Genomic DNA, 24,929 nt, shown 5'->3' with positions numbered 1-24,929 from the left:
CCATTACAATAGAAGAGAGGGAAGATGAGGGTCAAAACAGGGATAGCAATGGAACTCTTAACCCAGAACTTGAATTTGAATTTCTTTTTATTTTCATTGGTATCTTACCCTAAGGGCCACACATTATCTTTTTCTCAGAAAAAAAAAAAAAAAAAAGATTCTCCTGATAGTATGCCTAAGCAAGAAGCCTTCCAGTGTTGCTGGTATTTGCACAGATAAAGGGAAATTACAGAAAAAACTTCTGAGAAGTACTTGAATTAGACAGATGACCACGAAGCTCCCCTCAGCCCTTAATGCTGCCCAGTCACCAAACAGTGCTTGTCCAGTCCATGCGCCCTCCCGCTTTCCTAGACAGCTGTTGTCTTTCATTAGGCCTGTTACGTTTGTTTCACATTTTTTACAACTCCGGAAGTAAGATGCATTTTTTTGATTGATGGTGAATAACAATTATAATTGCCATTTCATTTCTTAGATCAAATAATGCTATGCATTTATTTTCATTTTATTTTTATATTTATTTTATCAATATAGTCAATAGAATGGTGCATTTCACAGCTTCTCCTCTCTCCCGAAACCTCCAACATGTCCCCATACTTACTCTTCCTGTGACATGACTGCTCTGAAAATGGCACACTGAGAAGGGCCCCTCAACCATGTTCACCCACCTTCCAGATGCTGCACCCACACTGTCCGTCTTCCTACCTACTGCCATAGATCAAGGTTTCAAAGAGTAATCCCAGGACTCCTGGAAGCTCTATTCTCATAATACTACTAAACCAGTATTATTTGCTTTTTAACTTTTGTTTTCTCACAAATGCACAATGGAGTTTTCCAAAGATTACATGACCAATGGTAACACAGCAGTCTGAATACAGAAGCAGATGAAAACCCAGCTGTCGTCTATTAATAAAGTCACACATTAAAGAGATTTACAGAAATGTAAAACAATGCCACTCTTCTATTTTTGTTTGGAAAATACAGTCATTAAAAAAATTATTGACTTTGAGAGAAAGAGAGAGAGAGAGAGAGAGAGAGAGAGAGAGAGAGAGAGAGAGATCATGCACAGGGGAGAGGCAAAGAGAGAGAATCCCAAGGAGGTTCCGTGCTATCAGCACAGAAGAGCGCAATGCAGGGGTTGATCCCACAAACCATGGGATCATGACCTGAAACCAAGAGTCAAACATTTAATTGACTGAGCCACCCAGGTGCCTCTGGAAAATGTAGTTACTTTTAATAAAATATTGTTGTCTGTGTTAACATGAAATGGGTTTATTATTTTTTTTAAAAACTAATAAATATTTAAAAATTTCTCAGATATAATTTTCAATATGGTGAATATCAATAGATGAAAACCACACGAACAAAAACTCTTTGTGGTCCTCACTAATTTTTAGCAGCATACAGGTGCTCTGAGACCAGAAAGTTTGAGAACAAGTGCCAGAGATGAATGCTTGGTGCTTCTGTCTCCACCAGGTACCGAGTCCCATCCTCTGGCCCATTCTCCACAAAGCTCCCCACTCACACATTTGTCAGTTTCCCTTTCTGCAAACTCATTCCCATTTATGTACAAATAGGCTGTTATTTATTTTATCTTAAAAATAAACAAAAACCTTCCCTGTTGACTCTAGTTCCTCTGACTGCCCAGGTTTCCTCCCCTTTACAGCAAACTTCCTCAAAAGAGTTGTCCATAATTCCAGGGTCTCAAATTCCTCTCCTCCTATTCTCTCTTATATCCCCTCCCATCAGGTTCTCCTGCCCTTCCCATTCTACTGAAACTCCCACTTGGATTCCCCTACATTGCTACATCCCCATTTGACACAATGAATCGTTCTGTCTTCCTTGATATATAGTAGGCTCTCCCTTTGCAAGGTTCAGATATGCATGGATTTCAGTTGCCACTGTTGAGTTAAATGACCCAGTCCCTTAACAACATGGTTCAAATTTCAGTGACCACAGTGTATTGACTGTGAGGAACTGCACAAAGCACAAACTCACTGTCAGGCTGGTCAATGTACTAATCACCATACAAACAACACATGCACGTCGATCAGTGACCATCATTGCACTTTTTTCAAAGTCTGTCAGTGACTGGCCACTGAGTATCTATTTTTCTGCTCACAGATAGATGGCAAAATGTATATTTGAAATGTATCATTGAAAAGGAAATGGGCCAAGAAAAGTGGAAGTGAAGCAAAGACACAGAAAGTTCTAACACTGGAAGTAAACCTGGAATCTAACATAATGGAGGTACAGAAGTAGCTGACCAGGAAAATGGCCACCACCACCAGTGGTGACTCTCAACGAGTGCACAGACGGGACAGGCAGCCCAAGGCCCAAATGTGGAGACTGGGTGCTCGGGAAGGATAAGGATCTCCCAGATGCAGCGAGAAACTTCCCATTAAAAGGACTCTCAGAGGTACTTCATGGTCATTAAAAGAATAGGAGGAGATACTTTACCACATTGAAAGTGAAAATAATGTAATGTTGAAAGCTGATCCAAAATTAGAAAGGACTATGACAATCTGCCAGGGCATAGAAAAGACACTCATTCGCTCTGAACAAGGCAAGCACTGTTCAACCTAGTCTTGGCAAGTTTCGAGAGAGACCATCCCAAGCAGGTTCGGAGCCGCCAATGCAGACAGCCCGATGCGGGGCTTGATCCCACAACCCTGGGATCATGACCAGAACCAAAATCAAGAGTTGGACTCTCAACTGACTGAGTCACCCAGGCACCCTGGCAAGTGTTTTACTTTAATTCTTAATGTTGCTAATGTTTTAAATCACAGTGTACCAAATAAAAACTGGTTTTACTATTTTTTTCATGTCCCTATACATTCATAACCATTCCATGTCCCTATACATTCATGTTTTTTTCATGTTTTGACCGAAATTTTTACAGGTCACATAACAACAGTAAATTTTCCCATTAATTATTAAGATTATTTTTGCATGGCTGTTTTTAGGGTCCCATGTTCTGTGCAAAGGGAGGGTGGCCTGCACTTCCTTCACCTGACTTCCAGGGCACCACACCCACTTCGTTTTCTTCCTGCCTCACTAGCTGTCCTTCCCAGTCTCCTCCCTCAATGCTTACTTTTGAAGGACTCAGAGCCTAGTCCTTGGAGCCGTTTTCTTCATTTAAATGGACTCCCTTAGAGATTTCACCCAGTCCTGTGGCCTAAAACATCATCTATATGCCAACAGCTTCCACATTTACATCTCCAGCCCAGACCTGAAACCCAGATTTATATATCCAAAGGCCTGTTTGATATTTCTACCTGGATATCCAATAGTTACCTTAAACCTAGGGTATCTGTTAGAAGGTGGAGGAGGGTCAGTAAAGTATCCCCTGGAACAGAAAGGCACTTTAAGGCTGAAAAACAAAGTAAGCCACTCCACACCATTTATATAGTTTCTTTCGGGGTAAGTTACTGACAGGGGGATCGGGTAGATGGATCCAGGTAGTACCCAGCTATTCTCTGCCCCCATTCTCCATCCAGTTGGGACCTCAATCCCCAGCTTTCATGGAGCGAGGGGTATGGTGGTGAGGTCACAGGGTAGCTATCTAAAGTGCTACCATTTGTGCACCAAAGGATCTTTACTGGTTACCTAAAGCAGGCCTTCTGTGCCCCAGCCAGCTCTACCGGCTACCTACAGCGGGGCCTTCTGTGTGCCAGCCAGCTCTACCAGTTACTGAAAGCCGGCCTTCTATGCACCACTTTAGGGAAGATCAGAACAAGCCTTCCGGCCGTCCAGTCAGGGCAGACGTTAACCACCACTGGGCCAGGAACACACCAGCCCCCAGCAGGGACTTTGTATGGGCACGAACAAGATGGTGGGCCAAAGATGAGGTCAGTGTTGTCAGAACTCCTACAAATAACCAAAGCTGAAATCCTCCACCAACCAAAAAGAAAAAAAAAAAAAACAAAAAAAAACAACCCTCCTTTACCCATAATGCACATCTTTCCCATCTCAGTTGATGGCAACTCCTTCCTTCCAGTTGCTCAGGACAAAAACCTTGCAGTCATTTTTAACCACTGTCTTAAATCCTTTATACAATCTGTCTGAAGTCCCATTGGCTCTACCTTCAAAATACATCCTGAATAAAAGCACTTTTCCCCATGTTCACTGACACACCTGGTCACACATCGTCCCCTCTTGCCTGGATTGCTACCATATCATCCTAACTCATCTCCCTCCTGATCTAGTCTCAGCATAAGAGCCAGGGGGTTCTTTTAAAACACATGTCAAATCTTGCCATTCCTTGACACAGAACCCCCCAGAGTGGCTCTCCATGTCACTCAGAGAAAAGTCAACATTTTCCCAAAGACCCAGGGGGCCTACCTGATCTAGTCCCCTGTTAGGTTCTAACCCCCCACTCCCTCCTCTCACTCCCCGGCTCCCATCTGCTTGCTTCTTGCCAGTACCCGAGGCAAGCTGGGCCTTCACACTTGCCATTCCCTCTTCCCGGATAGCTCCTCCCCCACATATCCACATACCTAACTCCTTTTCCTTCAAGTGTTTGCTCGCTGTCACCTTCTCTAGGTGTGCCAGGCTCCCCACATCAACTGCAACCTACCACCATCCTCCAGAATCCTTATCCTCCTATTGTGCTCCACTTTTCCATACCACCCATCACCTACTGTGTTGTTTATTGGCTGTCTCCCTCCTACTGCTTATAAGGTCAACTCCATGAGAAGAGCAACTTCTCATCTATTCTGCTGACTGATAAAAAGCCCAAGGGCTTAGTGAGAGTATCTGATACCTACTAGGCATTCAATAATTATTTGCTAAGTAAATGAAGTTGAAAAAGTTCTAAGTTTCTAGTTACGATAATGGACTCAGGAAGCCTTTTGCATATGTCTAATAACTCCCATTTGGTGAGGGAAATCTGAAAATCTAAAATGTGATTACCCATCTATTTTACCAAGAAGTATTTCCTAAATATCTTATATGTGCCAAAGCCAAAGTGGACCCTAGACAGGCAAACATACTTTTCCAATTCCGGTGCAGGAGCTTCTCGCTTTTGAACACGGTTCTGAATGGACAAGAGTGCTTCTGGCGAATACTGGGCAGCATTGCTCTTCATGTACTTCAAAACATAGTCATCTGTATCAAGGATGATGAACCGGTGGCCAAACACTGGGGAGAGGGTAGAAATACGCTTAGGTTGGTTATGCCTTTAATCATCCAATAAGGGGTAAAATAACACTGATCCTCCAATGAAAAATTCAGATAGGCATTTGTGAACTAGATGACTGAATTTTCAATAGTTCTCTAAACTAATATGCAGTAGTTTGCTCAGTTTGCTCAGGAAGTCAGGGCCTACATCCATAGCCTACAAATGCAACCAACTTCTAGTTAATTGATAAAGAAACAGATTAAGACACTGTATCACATATATAAGCATACAAGCTTTATTTCAGCTGGAATATAGCCTACCTGCCTCTTACAAGAGTTAAATGAATTAAATTCCAACTAAGAAGAATCCATTCGCTTGGTGGGTAGGAAAGCTAAACCATGTTTAGACCTACCCTCAATCACAGCACCAATGAAGAAGTCAGTAGGGCCATAGTAGATGGGGTTTTCCACTGACGAGGACGGCTTAACAACTTTAGTTCTGCCAAGGTACTTGCCACCAATGATGCCAGAATTGCGAACAGGTGGCTCAAAGATACTGATCATGTCACTGGCTAGAAAATAAGAGAAGACAAATCGGCGGTCTTTGTCTTCTGGGATGGGAGAGTCCTAGAAAGGAGAAGAAAGGAAGTTATTATGAAGGTACATGATCTATCCAGATGCTCTAAACTTAAATATCTATAGGACTAGGTATAAAATATAAACCAAATATACAAAGTATAATATAAATGAACAGAGATGGGGGGCAAGGGGAGACTCTGGTAGCCTGGAATAGACATGACTCATTTAAAGGAGGCTGCTCCAGCTCAACTCTGGTTGCTGCCTTGTGGTAAAGTAGGCCCAATGTTGTTAGATTCTCCCAGTTTTCATGAGAAGACAGAAATCTGGGTGTTGTATGTAAGTGATGAATCACTAAATTCTACACCTGAAACTAATGTTACACTATATGTTAACTAACTAGAATTTAAATAAAAACTTGGAAAGAAAATAAAACTCCAGATTTTAAAAATGTTGACCTTAACTCTTTTAAAGCACCATGCGGGCCAAACAAAACATATGTGGGCTATATTCTGTCACAGGCTGCCCACAGTTTGAGACCTCTTGGCTGACATTATGTTCAACTTCATGGACACTAAGATGATTATGCAAAGTTCAGTTCTTTAAACCAATCCATTTATACACATATTTTTAAAAATAAAACTGAAGAAAGGGAGAATCAGTAATAAAATGTCATAGAGCTGAAACTGATTCTGAGAAACTATCTTGTAGACAAGACTGTTCCTAAAACAAATCACTGAGAGTGATCACAGAACCCTAAGAAACAGATTCCAGATTGAACAGGCCTAAATGCAGACATGCTTATTCTTGACTGAAATCCTCTCCAATTTTAACTCCAGCACATACCTTCTCATTCACAACATGGAATTTCTTGTATATCAATTTCTCCTTTATCAAAGAAAGTCACTGGGTTTCTTCTTAGTAAAATAATTTCCTCCTACCATTCCCTAATCTAACAGTCTCCAAACCTTTTTGATACTCCTACAATGAAAACATGTTTCAATATCCACAATATAGTTAATAAAAATCAAATCACATCACTCCTCTGCTCTCAAACCTCCAGAGGATTCCCATCACATTGAATAAAATATGAAGTTCTGAGCACGGCTACAGACAGGGCTATACTCAGGGGGTTACAGGAAGAACACCAATGGTTCACTCTGGCAGGACTATTTTAAAACTTAAAAAAGGGGCGTCTGGGTGGCGCAGTCGGTTAAGCGTCCGACTTCAGCCAGGTCACGATCTCGCGGTCCGGGAGTTCGAGCCCCGCGTCGGGCTCTGGGCTGATGGCTCAGAGCCTGGAGCCTGTTTCCGATTCTGTGTCTCCCTCTCTCTCTGCCCCTCCCCCGTTCATGCTCTGTCTCTCTCTGTCCCAAAAATAAATAAACGTTGGAAAAAAAAAAATTAAAAAAAAAAAAACTTAAAAAATATATTTTTTAATTTTTATTCTGAACTAAGATTACACTTAAAGTTGTATCAACAAAAGGGAATTTTCATATACCCCTTACCAAGCTTCCCCTAATATTAGCATCTTAGATAATCACAGTACAATGGTCAAAGCCACAGTAATGGTAAACAGTAATGTACAATACTGTTAAATAAATTACTGTCCTTATTCAAATTTCTGTTTTTCATTTATGTTCTTTTTCTGTTTCAGAATCCTATACAGGATCTCACATTGCATTTAGCTGTTGTTTCTCTTCAGTCTCCTCCAAACTGTGACGGTTCCTCATTCTGTCTTTGTCTTTCATGACCTTGACACTTTTGAACCATAATGGTCAATTATTTTGGTGAATATCCCTTGTGCATCTCATTTTTGCACATTTGGCAAAAATACCACAGAAAAAAATGTCATGTCTTTCTCAGCATATCAAGTTCATGATATTGCCTTATCTTATTATTAGTGATGTTGACCGTGGTCACCTGGTTAAGAAGATACCTGCTGGGTTTCTCCCTTCTAAAGTTACATTTCCCTTTGCACTTGATAAATATCTTGAGGAACACACACTATGAAAATCCTGTTTCTCCTCAAAGGTTTTCCCTTTGATTTGAATTTAATTTTAGCATCCACTGAAGGATCTTATCTACGACAGTTATTGCTGTGATGGAGTGTGCTTAGTGGTAATTTCTTATTGCCCTCTTCTCTCTGCATTTATTAACTGAAATTGTACTGTCCCTTTGAGGATGAGTATTGTATTGCTGATATTTAGAATTACAGGTATGTGATGACAGTAAGAAGATCAACTTTTGGTTTTATTTTTTAATTGTCTGCAGGCTTGTTACCTGCACCACGGGGGACTACTCCCACCACTCTAGCCCTTTGATCTTGTTAGGCCACTGGTTGCACAGCTCTGAGCTTGTGCCTGACCCCATCTTCATGGCAATCTCTCTACCTTGCATTCCCTGTACACCACCTCTGCATCAGATGCAGTTCCCTCAGATATGCCACTGGTAGCTCCCTCGGTCATTCTTTCTGGTCATTCTCCTGTACTCTGTGGTCCCCCACCTCCCCCAGCATTTCCCTTATCTTCCAGTATAAATGAGCCCTTCCCCCATCACTCTGTCTCCGGCTTTTTTACAGAATGTTTGTCTTGTTTTCCGCTGTACCCTCAATGCCCAGAACTATGCCAAGCCCAAAGTAGTTCTCTAATATTTGTTGAATGAATGAGTGAATGAATAATGCAACATATGTTCTTCTATATAAACATGTTCTGTGCACTACAAAGTACATGTAAAAATATCAGAGGCTATAAAATACATGCACTCATAATAAATTATAAACAGAGGTTGTAATATTTTCTTCACACCCCCATGGATTATATGCTGTCCCCAGGCTCGTTGGAAGGGCAAGCCTGCTGCCGTGGAGACCACTGCTCAAGTTACGTCCTTATGCTCTTCTCAAGCTTCCCCAAGTTTGTCAGTTAGCACTCCAGTCTGAGCCCTGGATATTTCCCTAGCATATTTTTACTTAGGCACCAACTGCCTACCTGGGTTTATAGCATACTTGATTTCCTCAGAACATGTGCAGTATCTGTCTGAAATCAAGAGAACTTAATTGTATTTGTCTCTGATCACTGTGCCAACATACTTCCTTCTTGTGAATTTCTGTCTTTTCTTCTGGAGTCCCCATATTCTGAGGCCCCTCTTACTGTCAGGCACACTTCTTTCATCCTCCAGAGCTTTTGTGATGAACTAAATGAATACACCCTCTACTTCACTAACTAGGTCAGGGAAAAACCTTTGAAAATTACCATGACCAGAATACCACCTCTTTCTTCTTGCCCATGAGAAGATAACCACTACTTCTTTACTAATAGTTCTGCTGGTGTTCTTTTAAATCTGTATATACACACACACACACTTTACTGTGAAATACAATACAGAGAAACACTACAAAAAAGCCAAAAATGTACAGTTCAAAGAATTTTCATAAAGTATGAACAATGTGTAACCACCACCCAGATCAAGAAACAGAACATTGATGGAATCTGGAAAACCTCTCCAATCAACATCCTATCCCTCCCTAAATTTTTCTTTGCTTTGTTTTACTAGAAAGCTGGCATCCCTAAACAGTTCTGTTTTGCCTGTTTTTTTTAATCTTCATAAAAATGAAATTTTGTAATACGTATGTATTCTTTTGTCTCTGGATTATTTTAAATACTTTTTTTTTAAGTTTATTTTTTGAGAGAGAGAGTGCAAGAATATGAGCGTGAGCAGGGGAGGAGCAGAGACAGAGGGGGACAGAGGATCCAAAGTGGGCACCATCCTGACAGCAGAGAGCCTGACATGGGACTCAAACCCATGAACTGTGAGCATGACCTGAACTGAAGTTAGACGCTTAACCAACTGAGCCACCCAGGTGCCCCTTGTGTCTGGATTCTTACATTCCAAGTTATGTTTGTGTGATTTATCCTTGTTATTTGTAGCTATAGTTGATTCATTTTCATTGCTGAGCAGAATTCAAATTATTGTATAATATGCTATAATTTGTTTATCCAGTTTCCTATAGATGGACATTTAGGTCTATTTTTGGCTATCATGAATTATGCTGCTAAGGACATTCTTATTTTTTGGTGTGCGTGTAGTGTTCCATTTTGGCACAATCTAGTATACTTGATTATGCCAAACTGTTTTCCTAACTAAGTCACTAAAAGTAAGAGAATTCGTATTGTTTCATGTTCTCACCAATGTAATAATCCTGGTAGGTGAGTAGAGGCAATTCACTGCAGTTAGAATTTGTACTTCACTGATCACTAAAGAGGCTGTGTACCTTGCCTTAGGTTTGTTGGCTTTTTGGATAACCTGTTTCACGAAATAGTGGTTTCTGGTTCATTTAAAAAAATGATGTTAGACTCTTTATTATATGTTCTGGATATAAGTTCTTTGTTGATTTCTCCTTTTTTAAGTTTATTTATGTATTTTGAGAGAGAGAGATGAGAGAGAACGAACCCCAAGCAGCCACCCCTCTGTCAGCCCAGAGCCCAATGTGAGGCTCGATCTCACCAACTGATCATGACCTGAGCTGAAACCAAGAGTTGGACACTTAACTGACTGAGCCCCCCAGGTGCCCCGTTGATTTCTATAGTAACATCTTCTCCCACTCTGACCTTGCTCTTTTTACTCTCTTAATGGTGTTTTTTGAGGAACAGAAACTTTCCATCTTACTGGGTCAAATTTACCCATTTTTAAAACAATTACTGCTCTTTGTGTCCTGCTAAAAAAAACCCTTTCCTTACTACAAAGATTATATTATCATCAGGATGTTTGACTGCTTTGCCTTTTACATTTAAGTCTTCAATCCACCCAGAATTGATTCCTATTTTTGGTGTGAGGTGAGATCAAATTTTCTTCTTACTCCCCATATGGATATGGATATCTGGTTGTTCTGATACCATTTATTGGAGACCTGCCCTTTCTAGCGCCTTCTGAAGGACCATATTTGTCATTTTTCTTAAGTGGGTGGGGGTCTGTTTCTCAGTTAATTTATTTGATTCCATGCTATAAATACCTATCGTTGTACCAATACCATATTGTCTTAATTACTTTATGTGACTTTTTAATATACTGTGGTATTTTGGAGAACAAATTCCACTGATCTTGTTCTCCAGTGTCTTGGCTATTCTTGGTGCCTTGCATCTCCACACAAATTATAGAATCAATTTGCCAAGTTCCACAAAAATAAAAACACTTTGGGATTTTGACTGCAATTGTTTTGAAACCATAGACCAACTTGTGGCAAATTATCTTTATAATACTGAATCAAATTTTAACTGGTGAACATGGTATGTCCCTTCATTTATTTAGGTCTTCTTTAATTTTCTCTCAATAATCTTTTTGGTATTAAACATGTTTTGTTTTATTCCTAGAAATATTTTTGAAGCTATGGTAAATGGCATTTTTCCAACTTTACTTTTTGTTGCCATTTATACATGGATTCTACTAATGTAGAATCTACACATAATGTAGATCCTTTGTGATTTTCCACATATATAATCCTTTATTTTAGATAATGATAATTATCTTCCTTTTTAATTCTCATACCTTTTATTTTTCTTATTGTTTTACTGCTCTTGCTAGGACGTCCAGTACAATGTTGAATAGAAGGGGTGATAGCAGTCTTACCTTGTTCCTAGTCTCAGAGAATACACACTCAACATTTCATCACTAAGTCTGCTGTTTGAATGAATACTTAGATTTTTGAAAAATACTCTTCATCAGACTAAGGAAATCCCCTTTTATACCCTACTTACTAAGAGTTTTGTTTTGAAGTCATAATAGGTGAATTTTATCAAATACTTTCCTGCGTTTAGTTTTATCCCTTTATTCCTGCAATAATTTTTCAAAACTGAAAGACTCTGTTTCTTGTTCTCTGCTGAAGTCCTCAATCTTATCCTCTTTCTCCTTAAACACAGTAAGTATTGTTTGTTTTTTAAGTTTGAGTTTGGTAACACCAGCATTTGAAGCTCCTGTGGACCTACTTCTATTGTCTATCGTTTGTGTTCATTTTTCTTCACGTCATCTTGCCTTGTGTCTGGACTCCGTGTTATTAATATTGCTTTTTTGAATAAATGCCATATATTATATTTTTCACATTGTTTGTAAAAATAGTTCGAAGCTTATGATGATGCTATCTTCAAAGAATTTGATTTGCTTCTGCCAGACACCTGGGTCATTAGGTGTCTAGGATCACATTAATCTGATTTCTGGAACTGAGACACTTCAGGGACTGAGACAATTCAAAGCCAGACAATAGTCCCTTCAAGGATTATGCACTTATGGACTAAAGTACAGAGGGTTTACCAGCTACTTCTGCATTTGATGGGCCCTACATTCCAATATTTGCCCTCATAGGTGCTTCCACCGCAAGCAGCACAATTCCCAGAGGAAAAATGGCTGCACCTGCCAGGCTCACCTCTCTGGTTTTCAATATTTCCGTGGTTTTTGCTCAATGATTCTTCACATCTTATTGTCCAGCACCTTCACACCGTAGTAAAGACACACACACACACACACACACACACACACACACACACACACACACACAGGAACACACACCAATTCTTCTAGTTACCTTCAACAAGAGGGAAGTCCAAATTATCTAGTCTATCATTGTTAGAAATAGAAGTCTTCTACTGACTCTTCAAACTTTTGTGATATATCACATTTGCCCAGGTTATTTGTGAATATAGAACACTGCAGTCAATATAAATGTATTTTTTTCTCTTCACTTAGCAATATCTAACATTATTCATAGGAATTTTTGTAATCAATTATAGAATATAATAATTTTTCCATGATTTGCAGGCATGGGAGGTAAACTACAATTATGTAATTTACAAACTCACGTGAGCCCTTTTCCCTTCTCACAGACTAAGTGTTATACTGGTTCTTAATCAAAAGAATACCGGGCTGCTGAGGGTTCTCAGAGCTGCAGGGATAAGATTTGTTTTCTAGCTTCCTTCCTTATAATGGCTTTTCATGTCACTTTCTTCAGGGCTGTGGTATTTCTCTGTAGTAAAAACACCCATGATACTCTTTTCTACTGCCTTGCTCACATATAAGATGGCAGCACTAAAATTGCTTATACTGGAGGTACTGTCATATTCCCCAAATTATTTACACTGTAAAATAGAAATGTACTAGGGGTGCCTGGGTGGCTCAGTCAGTTAAGTGTCCAACTTCGGCTCAGGTCATGATCTTGCAGTCTGTGAGTTCGAGCCCCACGTCCAGCTCAGTGCTGACATCTCAGAGCCTGGAGTCTGCTTTGGATTCTGTGTTTCCCTCTCTCTCTGCCCCTCGCCTGTTCACGCTCTGTCTCTCTCTCTCTCCCAAAAATAAACATTAAAGAAATTAAAAAATAATAAAATAGAAATGTACTCTTTAAAAAAAGAAAAAAGAATGGTGGGCTGGACTCAGAAGGCTGAGTTCTAGTGCTGCCTCTGCCTAAGCAGCATTAACCCCTGGGACAAACCAACTAGCCCCTCTGATTCTTATGTTTTGAAACATAAAATATGCATAATATTATATTGCCTAACTCATGGGTAGTGTATGTGTAAAAAAACTTACCCATTCAACCTACAGTTACCAAATATCTACAAAGTCTAGAGAGACATGATCCTGGTCCTCACGGAGCTTACGGTTACTATATCATAATTCAAGAAGCATCCTGAACTTTAACTGTAACTCAGAGAACTTGGTAAAAATATAAAACATTCACCAATCAGAATTTTTATGGTGTGGAGTGTGCTAGTTGGCCTAGAGTTTGCTAGGACTCTTTGTACTTAAAGCTTTGTTCAACATTTTTCTAAAATATATTAGCCAACTATATTTTAGAAAAATATTTGATTAAATTTTTATTCTTTCAAATATATGCATACAATTTGAAAAGTCACCTGGCCCACCTCTCCACACTCCCAATTCCTATTTCCAGAAGTAACTTATTTCAATTTCTATTTATGTCCATATTTCTAAATAAAATGCTTACATTCCTATTTCTACATATTTTCCATTTTAAAAGGCATTATCCTTTGAATTCCCATCCGGAATTTGCCTCAGGTAATTCAGCCAATGAGTAGAATATTAGGGATTTAAATTTATGCCTGTTTCCAAACCCATGCTCTTAACCACTAGCCATATGACCTCTCAAAGGCAATATCTATTGAACTGGTATGATTCCATTTATTACATTTAATGAATATAAAATGCATCAACCTAGATGTCAAAGGTAATGATAAAAATTAGTGAGATATGGTCCCTATCCTCAAGGAAAACACAGTACCCTCGACTGCACACAGGTATACAAATAACTTGACTGTGTCAGACTTTCATAATTACTTAATAAAAAAGGCAAACACGTCAGTCAAAAGTTAAGGGGTAGGGAGAGATTAATGATCTACTAAAGATGGTTATAGGAAATAGAACTAGAGCTAGGTGTGGGTTCAGGGCACCACCCCTAATACTATCCAACCTGCCCAAAGGTTGGGGATTGGATCTCATGCCTTGTTCAAGTAACACACAACTCTGAGAGCTGATATTCCACAGCTTACAGACAAAATGGACAACCGGGCACCAAGACAGAACAGAATCTCAGCACATGAAAGTCCTCCTCACCAGTGCAGCCAAATAACGAAGCACCTTGTTATCATCCATCAGCATTTTCATAACATCTTTTTTTGGAGCTTTTGGAATGAGAACAAAGCAATTCTGAGCAGAGTCTTCAACTAGTCCATAGCCGTTATAAGGAGGTAATTCCTGAAGAAATACAAGAAGTAAAGCTGATGATATTTGCGTTAAAATTACATTAAAGGTAACTAAGTTTATTTTTTAAAAATCTAGAAAATACTTATTCAAAAGCAATTTCTATATATAAGAATGTACTGTATTCAGAAAATGTAACATTGCTTTTTCCATTCCTTTTTATTTATTTATTTTTTTATTTTTTTATGAAATTTATATACACAATGGAATACTATGTGGCAATGAGAAAAAATGAAATATGGCCTTTTGTAGCAACGTGGATGGAACTGGAGAGTGTAATGCTAAGTGAAATTTCCATTCCTTTTTATATATGGACTTTACACCATGATCGCTGCCCATAGGAGTGGCTGATGATGCTACAGAGTAACCGTCAGGGCTAGATTGAAAGTACAGTCGTCCCCTTTACCCATGGGGGGGTATGTCCCAAGACCCCCGGTAGATGCCTTGACCCTATATATACTATTCTCTTTCTCATACATACCCATGAAGAAAGTATACAGTAGGCACAGGAAGAGATTAACAACAATAACTAATTATAAAATAGAACAATTATAACAACATACTATAATAGAAGTTATGTGAATGTGGGCTCTTTCTCTCAAAATATCTTGTTGTACTGCACCCACACTTCATCTTCATCTTGTGAGGACACGAGATGATAAAATGCCTACGTAATGAGATGATATGAGGTGAGTGACATAGGCGTTGTGACAGTGTTTGGCTACTATTGACCTTCTGATGATACATCAGGAGGATCATGTGCTTCCAGACTGCAGTTGACCACCAGTAACTGAAACCATGAAGAGTGAAACCACGGACAAGGAAGGGGTGTGACTCTTGTGTTGCTGATGTCCACTGACCCCTTACTGCCAAAGCAGCAGCTGGCCCTACTCCCAATCCTGGCCCTTGTGATCATCCTACCATGGAGAAGCCCAAGGCTCCGTGACTTCTTTGCTCTAGGGTATGGGCCTCAGCTTAACGATCTGGAAACTGTTTTCTCAGTTCACCCAAAGGGGTGTGTGTGTGTGTGTGTTGGAGTTGGGGGAGGCCAAGGCTTGGTTTGTGCTTTTTTCCTATTTATCTCCATATTTCTAATATTTTTATTTCTTGATTTTGGCATGACAGCCAGGAGTCTGTGTTCTCAGTAGAAACAGAACACATCCAACAGATTCATGTTTATTTCTTCCTCAGCTAACAGATCAGCCTGACCTAAGTGTCATGAATATGTCCACTTCATACCCACTTCTATCCCTGACCATAGGCTTGGCTCTAGCTTTATCCCTCTAGACCCAGCTATGGCTTCCCATCCCTGCTTTCCAACTACATTGTTCAGTGTTTAAATGACTGAAACGTAATGACTAAGGAGAGCTGAAAGGTGTTTGCTGTTTGGTAAGTAGCTCTCTCCTACTCATTTCCAACAAATACTTTCATAGACAGGCAGATAGAGCTTACTATGACTAACGTGCCATATGTGTGGATGCAGAATTAGTTTTATTATATAGGGTGACCGAGATAGGGCAAAACAAACCAAAATCTACAGTGGTTCTTTAGGTCTCTCTGCTCTTTATCGAAGCCTTCCTTCCCTTTCCTTTCTTTAGAAGAGAGGTTAGGAGAAAAAGATGATAGTAAAAGGATGGGAAGCAGATGTATTCTGGACTCAAAGGTTTTGATCAGTCAAAAGATGGATCATAGCCTTTTCATGAGTGCTCCATTTTATTGCAATCCCTCTCCACCCTACCTCTTGGTTAGGTCAGGTTCCTTCTTGTAAAGATGTCTGACATTTAACAGAGTCACACTTGTACTTTGCGGTGTGACCTTGGACCGACTTTGGCTCACGTCATGATCTCACAGTTTGTGAGTTCAAGCCCCACATCAGGCTCACTGCTGTCAAGAGCAGATCCTCTGTCCCCCATTCTCTCTGCCCCTCCCCTGTTCATACACTCTCTCTCAAAAGTAAATAAACATTTAAAAAATCTAAATCTCTCCTACGGTACTTTTTCCTGTATATTGCATCAAATGCTACCCTAAAATTTGGGGGTAGGCAAAAGGGCCTTATTGTAAATCTTAATCAATGAGTCCATTCATTGATAAGGAGTTCTATCAGAGAAAAAGCTGACAGAGAAAGGTACTATCATCATCCATACTTCCTTCTAGAAGTTTTATTGCCCCTGGGAACCCATAGCATACCAAAATCCAAATCCTTCTTTGTAACTGTTTGTATGAAATGTTGGTTCTAAAAGGCTTGCCTAGGGGCGCCTGGGTGGCGCAGTCGGTTAAGCGTCCGACTTCAGCCAGGTCACGATCTCGCGGTCCGGGAGTTCGAGCCCCGCGTCGGGCTCTGGGCTGATGGCTCAGAGCCTGGAGCCTGTTTCCGATTCTGTGTCTCCCTCTCTCTCTGCCCCTCCCCCGTTCATGCTCTGTCTCTCTCTGTCCCAAAAATAAATAAACGTTGAAAAAAAAAAAAATTTTAAAAGGCTTGCCTAAGATATCACTTGCCTCTTTGGGGAACAAATACACACTTTATAGGTAGTCTTCTTGTCCAGTTCAAGAAACATACCAAATGTGTCCTATTTGCTAGGCACCGTGTTAGGTGCTCTCTGCCCTCAAAGAACTTACAGTCTAGTAGAAAAGATTCATAGACAGATATTCTAATATAATAGACCAGTGCTGGCAGAGGAAGGTACAGGACCCCAGGAACACACAGGAGAGGTGATTAGCCCTGCCAGGAGCTTTAGAGAAGCCCGTTTGTCTGGGAGGAGAAGGAAGAGCCATGTAAAGAAATAATGGAAAAGTGAAAAGTGGTTCAAGCAAGTGGAAGAGCATCAGCAAAAGTCCAGGAGAGCGAAACAGAAGGCTGTACTGGCAGAACCATACATAATTCAGTATAATTGGAGGCTCAGTGCAAGCAGCAGGGCAGCTGATCAGGGGAAGGCAGAGGCCTGGGCTGCAGGAATTCAATAATTCCATCCTTCCATTCACATCTTTCTTTTGAAAAGAAAGAGCCATGACATTATCTTACACACAGAGTGGCAATATAAAGGTGGATCACAGGTATTAATACCCTATTTTATACCTATTTTAGACCAAAGAAGTTGTATGCGTTACTCTGGACCCAAACGTGTGTGACAGGCACCAGCATTTTGCAGCCTATGAAACTGTGCTGCCTTAATACAATAGATATTTCTTGAACTTGCTGTATAATGTGTAATTTTTAACAAAGGAAATTCTTATTTGAATTTCTAAAATATGTGACTGAACCACTCTGAAGGCTGAAGTCTATCAGATTACTATTTTGGTGCACGTAAAAGTACCATGACCTTACTCTCAGATCAGAGTGGACTCTGGTACACAGAACTAAATTTCAGGGTTAGGAAAGCTATGTTGCAACAAAAGAAAGCCATCTTCCAGTATCTCCATTAATCAGCTTCAGTTTTGCTCCCAATCAGTTTTTAAGTAAAAGGGTTTGACAAATAGGCAAGGATCAATGAAATACCCTAGCAGTCTGGAATTTTAAAAGATGTCTTTTTTAAATAAAAATGAAAACAAAATTATGAAAGTAATACAAGGCTTGCTATAGAAAGATAAACTAAAAGCACACAGAATATAAAAAGAAAGGTCCCTGATCATCTCACACTTCCCTCCCTACCTCTCCATTCCCACATGTTGAACTAACCACTGTGAACAGTGGTTTTTATACACATAGTGCTGTATCACGTAAACACATTCACTTACAAATGTGATGGACATTCTTCCATGTTAATCTGCAGAAACTACTTCTTTTCTCTTTAACCAGTCTTACAGTCTTATAGTCTTCTCATTATATTATATTCTGCCAACCTCCTTACACTTTATTATAAATAATGCTACAGTACACATCCTAACACATATCTTTTTATAGTCCCCAAACAAGATTTTCTAGTTCAAGGATATTTTATTTTGAAAAAATTAAAATGATGACACTGCCCTTCAGAAAGGTTTTTCCTACTGGCTCTCCTATTAACACTACATGAAAATGTCCATTTCAGGGCACCCGGCAGGCTTAGTCAGTGGAGCGACTCTTGGTCTTGGAGTTGTGGATTTGAGCCCCACAGTGGGCATAAAGATTACTTAAAAAAATAAAATTTAAAAAAAAAAGAAAGAAAGAAAATGTCCATTTCTTCACACCAGGGCAAACACTGGATATCTTGAGTCTTTTAAATCAAATTGACCCAAAACCTCATTATTTTCATTTCTATTTTTCTTTTATTATCAGTTGAGGGTCTTTTCGTATGTTCACTAACCATTTGTATTTCTTCTTCTGTGAACCAACTTTATTTCTCACGTTTTGCCCGTTTTTTATTCGGTATTCACACGAGTTTTTTTTTCTTTTTCTTAAACCTCTGTATCAAAAGATTTAATTCTCTTCCTATACTCAGAACTAGTGTTCCATTACCTGTTTCACAGGAGGTGGTTCCTTCTTGCTCACGTCAATTCGTGGTAAATCAGAGATTCCAAACTTTTCTTTGTAATACTGCCGAGTAAAAGGATCACAGTCATAAATGAAGAAGGTTCTCCCAAGGATAGTGATCGGTTTTCCCACGATGAAGTCTTTGGCAGTATACCATTCCAGCACCTCTTGATCGGAGATTTCCAGCACGCACTGAGGAAAGTTCTCTAACGTAAGATAATAGGGAGAGAGGAAAGAAAAGGGATGAGGATGGGAATGACTGAGATTCTTGGGAAGTTGAGAGAGCATGGTCTCTAGTTCTGGTCAAGGATCAGGGACTCCTCTACTTTCCCAGCAGAACAGTAAGCTGTGTATTTCCATCTGTTGATAGGATACAGAAATAACATCCTAGATGGCTTCCGTGCAGTCTCTCTCTCATATTCAGCTTGAACTATCAGTACAGGTCACTAATCTTAGCAGAATTCATGCTTAGAGGAAATCTTTACAGGAGGAAAGAATAAATGTCCTTCTATGGAGTACCAGATCTAGAGGGAGGGATCCAAGTCATTTAGTACAATGTTCCATCTATTTACTCGCTTACCCAATATATTAGCAATGACTGCATGTATCATGTACCAGGTTCACTGCTAAACACTGAGGTTATAACAATTAACAATGTAGGTGAATTTTCTACCTTGATGGAGAGAGCATTCTGTTTGGGACAACAGATACTAAATAATTATACAAATAATGATTTCATTTCTATTGTGACCACCGCTGCAATGACAGCCTGATCTAGTCCTCTGGCAGGAGGCAGGGTCAGTCAGTGAGATGATCATACTAAGCTGTTCATCTAGGCACTCCACAGCTTTTCAAATGTAGAATCAACCTTGCCTTTTTTTTTTTTTTAATGTTTATTTATTTTTGAGACAGAGGGAGAGACAGAGTACAAGTGGGGGAGGGGCAGACAGAGGGAGACACAGAATCTGAAGCAGGCTCCAGGCTCTGAGCTGTCAGCACAAAGCCCGACACAGGGCTTGAATTCACGAACCATGAGATCGTGACCTGAGCCAAAGTTGTACGCTTAACTGACTGAGCCACCCACGCGCCCCTCAACCTTGCATTTTTAAGGGAATAAATCTAATTCCCATCATGCTGTTTTATGAGAACTAAGGATTGACTTGTTTAAGATTGATTCCCTGCAGTCTGGCCATCATGGAAACCATAAGATAGCCCATTCTGGTAAAATGCCACACTGTGTAGCTGTAATCCACAAAGCTTGACCCTAGAACTCTGACACAGAGGGCCTGAGAGGCAGGCTGCTATTCTCCTGATAATTGCTAAGATGGAAAAATAGGGAAGGAGACTAAGGGTCTATTACATCTGACAGAAAGACTTGAGCTCCAACCCTTGATCATGCCAAAAGATCATGATTTTCCTAATCATTCATCTTAAAAGCTCTAGAGACCAAGCGTTCTTTCTCCCAGTGCCCAGTGCCTAACCTGACTAAGACCCCTTTGAATTACCCCAGGAAGTGATGGGCAGTGGGGGAAAAACAGCCTGTGTGACTCCATGAGTTTCCTTCAGTTGACAATGTTCCAGGAGATCTGGAGTGTGTGTGCGCTATACAATAACCATTTGTCTTTGTTTGCTCAACAATTATCTTTTTCATATACAGCTGAATTTCATTTACTGAGATTTTATATATATATATATATATACACACACACACACACACACACACATATATGTATATACATGCATATTATATATATATTCATGAGTAAGATTGTAGTTCTTTCTCATGGTGTCTTTGGTTATTGGTCTTTTTCAATCAATGAATTAAAGTTCTTTTCTGTGAGTTTGTATTAAACTTAGAATTAGCTGTTCTTTAAATATTTGACAAAACTGAAAAATTATCTAGACCTGGTGTTTTCTTTGTGGAGAATTTTTTAAATGATTCTATTTCCTTAATGGTTAATTACATTTGGTTTCTATTTCTTCTTGGACAAATTACATTTTTCTAAAAATTTGCTCATTTCACAAAGAAGAGACAAACCAAAAAGCAGACTTTTTATAGAGCACACAGAGGAGAGATAGGTGGAGGATGGGTAAAATGGGTGATGGGGATTAAGGAATGCACTTATCCTGATGAGCACTAGAAGTTGTATGGAAGTGTGGAATGACTGTATTGTATGCCTGAAACTAATGTAACACTGTATGTTAAGTATAACCGGAATTAAAATTAAATTAGAGTTAAATTTAAATTTAAATTTGCGGGGCACCCAGGTGGCTCAGTCGGTTAAGTGTCTGATTCTTGATTTCAGCTCAGGTCATGATCCCAGCATTACGGGATTGATGTCCATGTTGGGCTCCACACTGAGTGCGGAGCTTTTTAAGATTCTCTCTCCCTCTCCCTACCCCCCCTCACACCCTCCCTCCCTCTGCCCCTCTCCCCCTCTTATATTCTCTCTCTCTCTCAAAAAAATTTTTTTTAATTTGTTCATTTCACCTAAGTTTCCTAATTTGTTGGCATGAAGTTGTTGGTATTCCCTATTTTCTGTTTAACCCCTAATACATTAAGTATGCCTCTTCTTTCATTTTTAATATTGTGTTTATGTGCCTTTTCTTTTCTCCCTTGACAAATCTGTCAATGGTTTGCCAATTGCATTAGTCCTTTCAAAAAAAACAACTTTTGACTTGACAAATCTTATTACTTTTGTTTTCAATTTCATTATTTCAAAGTTATTTCCTTCCTTTTAATTTCTTTATTTACACTATCATTCCTTTTCTAACTTTTTAAAAAGAAGGCCTAGCTTATTTTTTCAGTCTTTCTTCTTTCTTAAATAAGCACTTACAACTATAAATCTTTCTCCAAGTACCACTTTAAATGCATTTAATAGTTTTAAGGAATTTTTGGAATCATTCAGTTTTAAGTATTTTGATAGTTTTTTTTTATTCATAGGTTGTTTCAAAACGTGTTTTTTTAATTTCCAAATACATGAGTTTTTTGAGGTATATTTCCAAAATTGAATTCTAACTGAATTGTGTTAAAATCAGAATTTTTGTAAGTGTTCTATTTGTGCTTCAAACAAATGGGGATTTTCCAGGTGTTGATGCATATACATATTCATTATATCAGTACTGATAATTCTATTGTCTAAATCTTATATACGTGTCCTTATTGACTTATCTCTTTTGAACTCACAATTACAAAAAGAAATGTTTTAATGACTTCCACTATTTTGATGAATTTGTCCATTCTCTTTGCATAATAATGCTATAAATTTTTGTGTTTCACATGTTTTGAAGCCATGTTACTAACTGCATTCAAGTTTGGAATTAGTACATTTTCCTGGTAAATACAACTCTTGCAATATATAACAATTTTTATCCCTAGCAATGCTTTCTGGGCTGATCTCTACTGGTATTTTAGTAATACAGCCTCATCATTTTTTTTGCGATTGCTTATATATCTTTTTTAACCTTTCCATGCCTCTATTATCTTAAGTAGGTTCTTAAAAATAACATTTTTCAAAATTTGTTTTTTAATTTTATCAACTCTTCCCAAGCCATTATTTTAATATATTTCAATTCTACCTTGATATTTTTTAACTCCTACAAATTCAACATTGTTTCTTTAGTTTGTATAGTCAATGTTTAGATTTACCCACACTTTGCTGCTGCCTCCTTCTCCTTCTCCTTATTCTTCTTCTTTAAATCCCTCCTTGTATCTCGGATCTTACTTCTGGAATAATTTTCTTTCTACCAGAAAAACACTCTAGAATTCCCCTAGGAAGAGTTTTTTGTTAGTAAAATCTGTTTTGTTTGCCTGGAAATGTATTTCACTTTGTTCTTCAAAGATAGTTTCTCTAGGTATTAAATTCTATTTTCTTCTCAGCATTTTGAGGATATTATTACACTGTCTTCTGGTAACTAGCGTTGCTAATGAGCAGTCAGCTATCATTGTAACTGTCATTCTGTATGGATAACCTTGTTATTTGGGGCTGTTTTTATGACCTTTTTGACTTTGGTGTTAAGTTTGACTATAACATATCTAGGTGTGGATTTTTATATATTTTTTTATTTATATATATTTATATATTTTTTTACAGTGTTAATTGAGGTATAATCAACTACAATAAGTTGTACATAGAGTGTACAATTTTGATGTTGTTTAACATTTCTATTTAACAATAGAAAGACAAGATCAATGTATGAAAGCCAGTCTAAAGGATAATTTTACAGACTTTCAGAACCTAGTACCTTGGGTTCAACAGCTGAATAAAAGGCTTTTGGTTATCCTTCTTTTGACATTACCCACCACATACTGGTAACCAGCAATTATGTTTGACAAAGAAAGAACCTTTTTAATTCCTGAAACTTTAACTCCATCCATCATAAAAATATAATTTTTATTCATCTTAACTACTTAAATGAAGGCCATGGCAGAGAGAACTTCTGAAAGATACTCCCATAATTGCCTATTACTGTCCAACACAAACTTTGCCTGGCCACTGTCTCTTGGATGCCCCCAAACATAACATACTTGTTCCTAATTCCCAACCCTTGTTCTCTAAAGCATTCATTCCCTTAGTTCTCTGCCATTCTAAATCTAGGTTCAATCTCAGCTCTCCCACAAAGCCTTCCTTAGTCTTTCTAGGTCATATCTCTTCTTCTGAACTCTGTCTACATGACATAACTAATTACATCATCAGATAATCTGGTACACTTGTGTTACTGTTAAACAGCTTTGTGTATTTGTATGACTTGTCTCCCCAGTCACTAGAAGTGACTGAAGGACAGAGATTCTAAGTCTGGGAGTTACATTTTCATTTTATCCTCCACAGCACTTAGCACATGAAATACTTCCCTTAGCAGATACTTAACTCTAGTTTAATTGAATTTAATTAAAACCATCCATTGCATAAAAGCCTTTGAAATCCAATTAGATGCTATCTCTTAACACCACAGTTCTAGTTAAAGGAATTATTCAATTGATGGAAACTTAGCCTTTTCTGTTCTGCATGACTAACAATAACTTTCACAAAAAGCTATGTTTCCTATCTCTTAAAAGGGCCCTACGTGTTACTAGGATGCCTCTCCATATAACAATGATTAAAATTTGTTAAAATTTAGAAAGTTATAGGGGTGCCTGGCTGGCTCAGCTTGGTAGAATGTGTGACTCTTGATCTTGAGGTCATGACTTCGAGCCCCATGTTGGGTGCAGAGATTACTTAAAAAAAAAAAAAAAAAAAAAAAAAAGCTGGGGAAGTTTTAGAAAAGGATGATTACATATTTAAAATTTTAAAACTAGGCCACATGGATAAGGCAGAGACAAACACAGAACTCGAGATTTCAAGGGTTTTTTTTTTTTCAGTGATATTTTTTTCATGCCTGAATAAATTCCCATTCTTTCTCTGAATCTACTGTAAATCTAACATTTGTTAGCTCTAGATGGCAGGAATTTTAGGCTCATTTAAGCATTATGGAAGGCCAAGATCAGTATATCAGTCCCAGGGTCCTAGAACTCTAAGAGGGTTCTACAAGAGGCTAAGTATAGAAATAGGGTTGACAGCAACCAGACTATGTTGAACTCAAATCCAGTTGCTTCTATCTGAGAATGGGAGCTATGTTAGCAATTATTCTCATTTCTCTAAAAGCAATTTTTACCATTAATTCTCTTAGTTTTAAAATGATGACAATTTTTACTACCCTTTATCCTTTTACCCAATCTCATTCTCCTCTACCTCACATGCAACCATTCTAATGTGCAACTTTTTATGTGTGTACTATGTATACTGTCTTGTGTTTCACTTTATATTAAAGTGCTGTTGCATTGTACATCTCATTTTTTTTCTACACAGCACTATGCTTTTAAGATGCATCAATTTGCTTTCTTTATATTTAACTATTGTTTCTAGCTACTACTATTAAGATATACCTTCACTACATTTTGTTTATCCACTCTCACAGTGATAGAAATCTCCAACTCCTTGCCCCCAAATAACACTGCATTTTTAAAAAAACACTGTATAGGCAAAACAATACA

General features: G+C 38.6%; 1 protein-coding gene across 1 annotated transcript in view; it reads right to left on the bottom strand.

The window, feature by feature from the left end:
• The window catches only part of EFHC1 (EF-hand domain containing 1), a 67,335-nt gene that overhangs the window by 20,037 nt on the left and 22,369 nt on the right, over window positions 1–24,929 (bottom strand). The window contains exons 6-9 of the mRNA XM_030315710.2: window positions 18,884–19,104; window positions 14,305–14,445; window positions 5,532–5,745; window positions 4,992–5,139 (exon numbers count right to left, since the gene is read on the bottom strand). Of these exons, the coding sequence (XP_030171570.1) occupies window positions 4,992–5,139; window positions 5,532–5,745; window positions 14,305–14,445; window positions 18,884–19,104 (724 nt within the window). The remainder of the gene's footprint in view (window positions 1–4,991; window positions 5,140–5,531; window positions 5,746–14,304; window positions 14,446–18,883; window positions 19,105–24,929) is intronic.

Source organism: Lynx canadensis, chromosome B2 (assembly GCF_007474595.2).
Source record: "Lynx canadensis isolate LIC74 chromosome B2, mLynCan4.pri.v2, whole genome shotgun sequence".
NCBI classification, from domain to species: Eukaryota; Metazoa; Chordata; class Mammalia; order Carnivora; family Felidae; genus Lynx; species Lynx canadensis.
The sequence above is the reverse complement of the archived record's forward strand: the minus strand, read 5'-3'. Positions and strand labels throughout refer to the sequence as shown.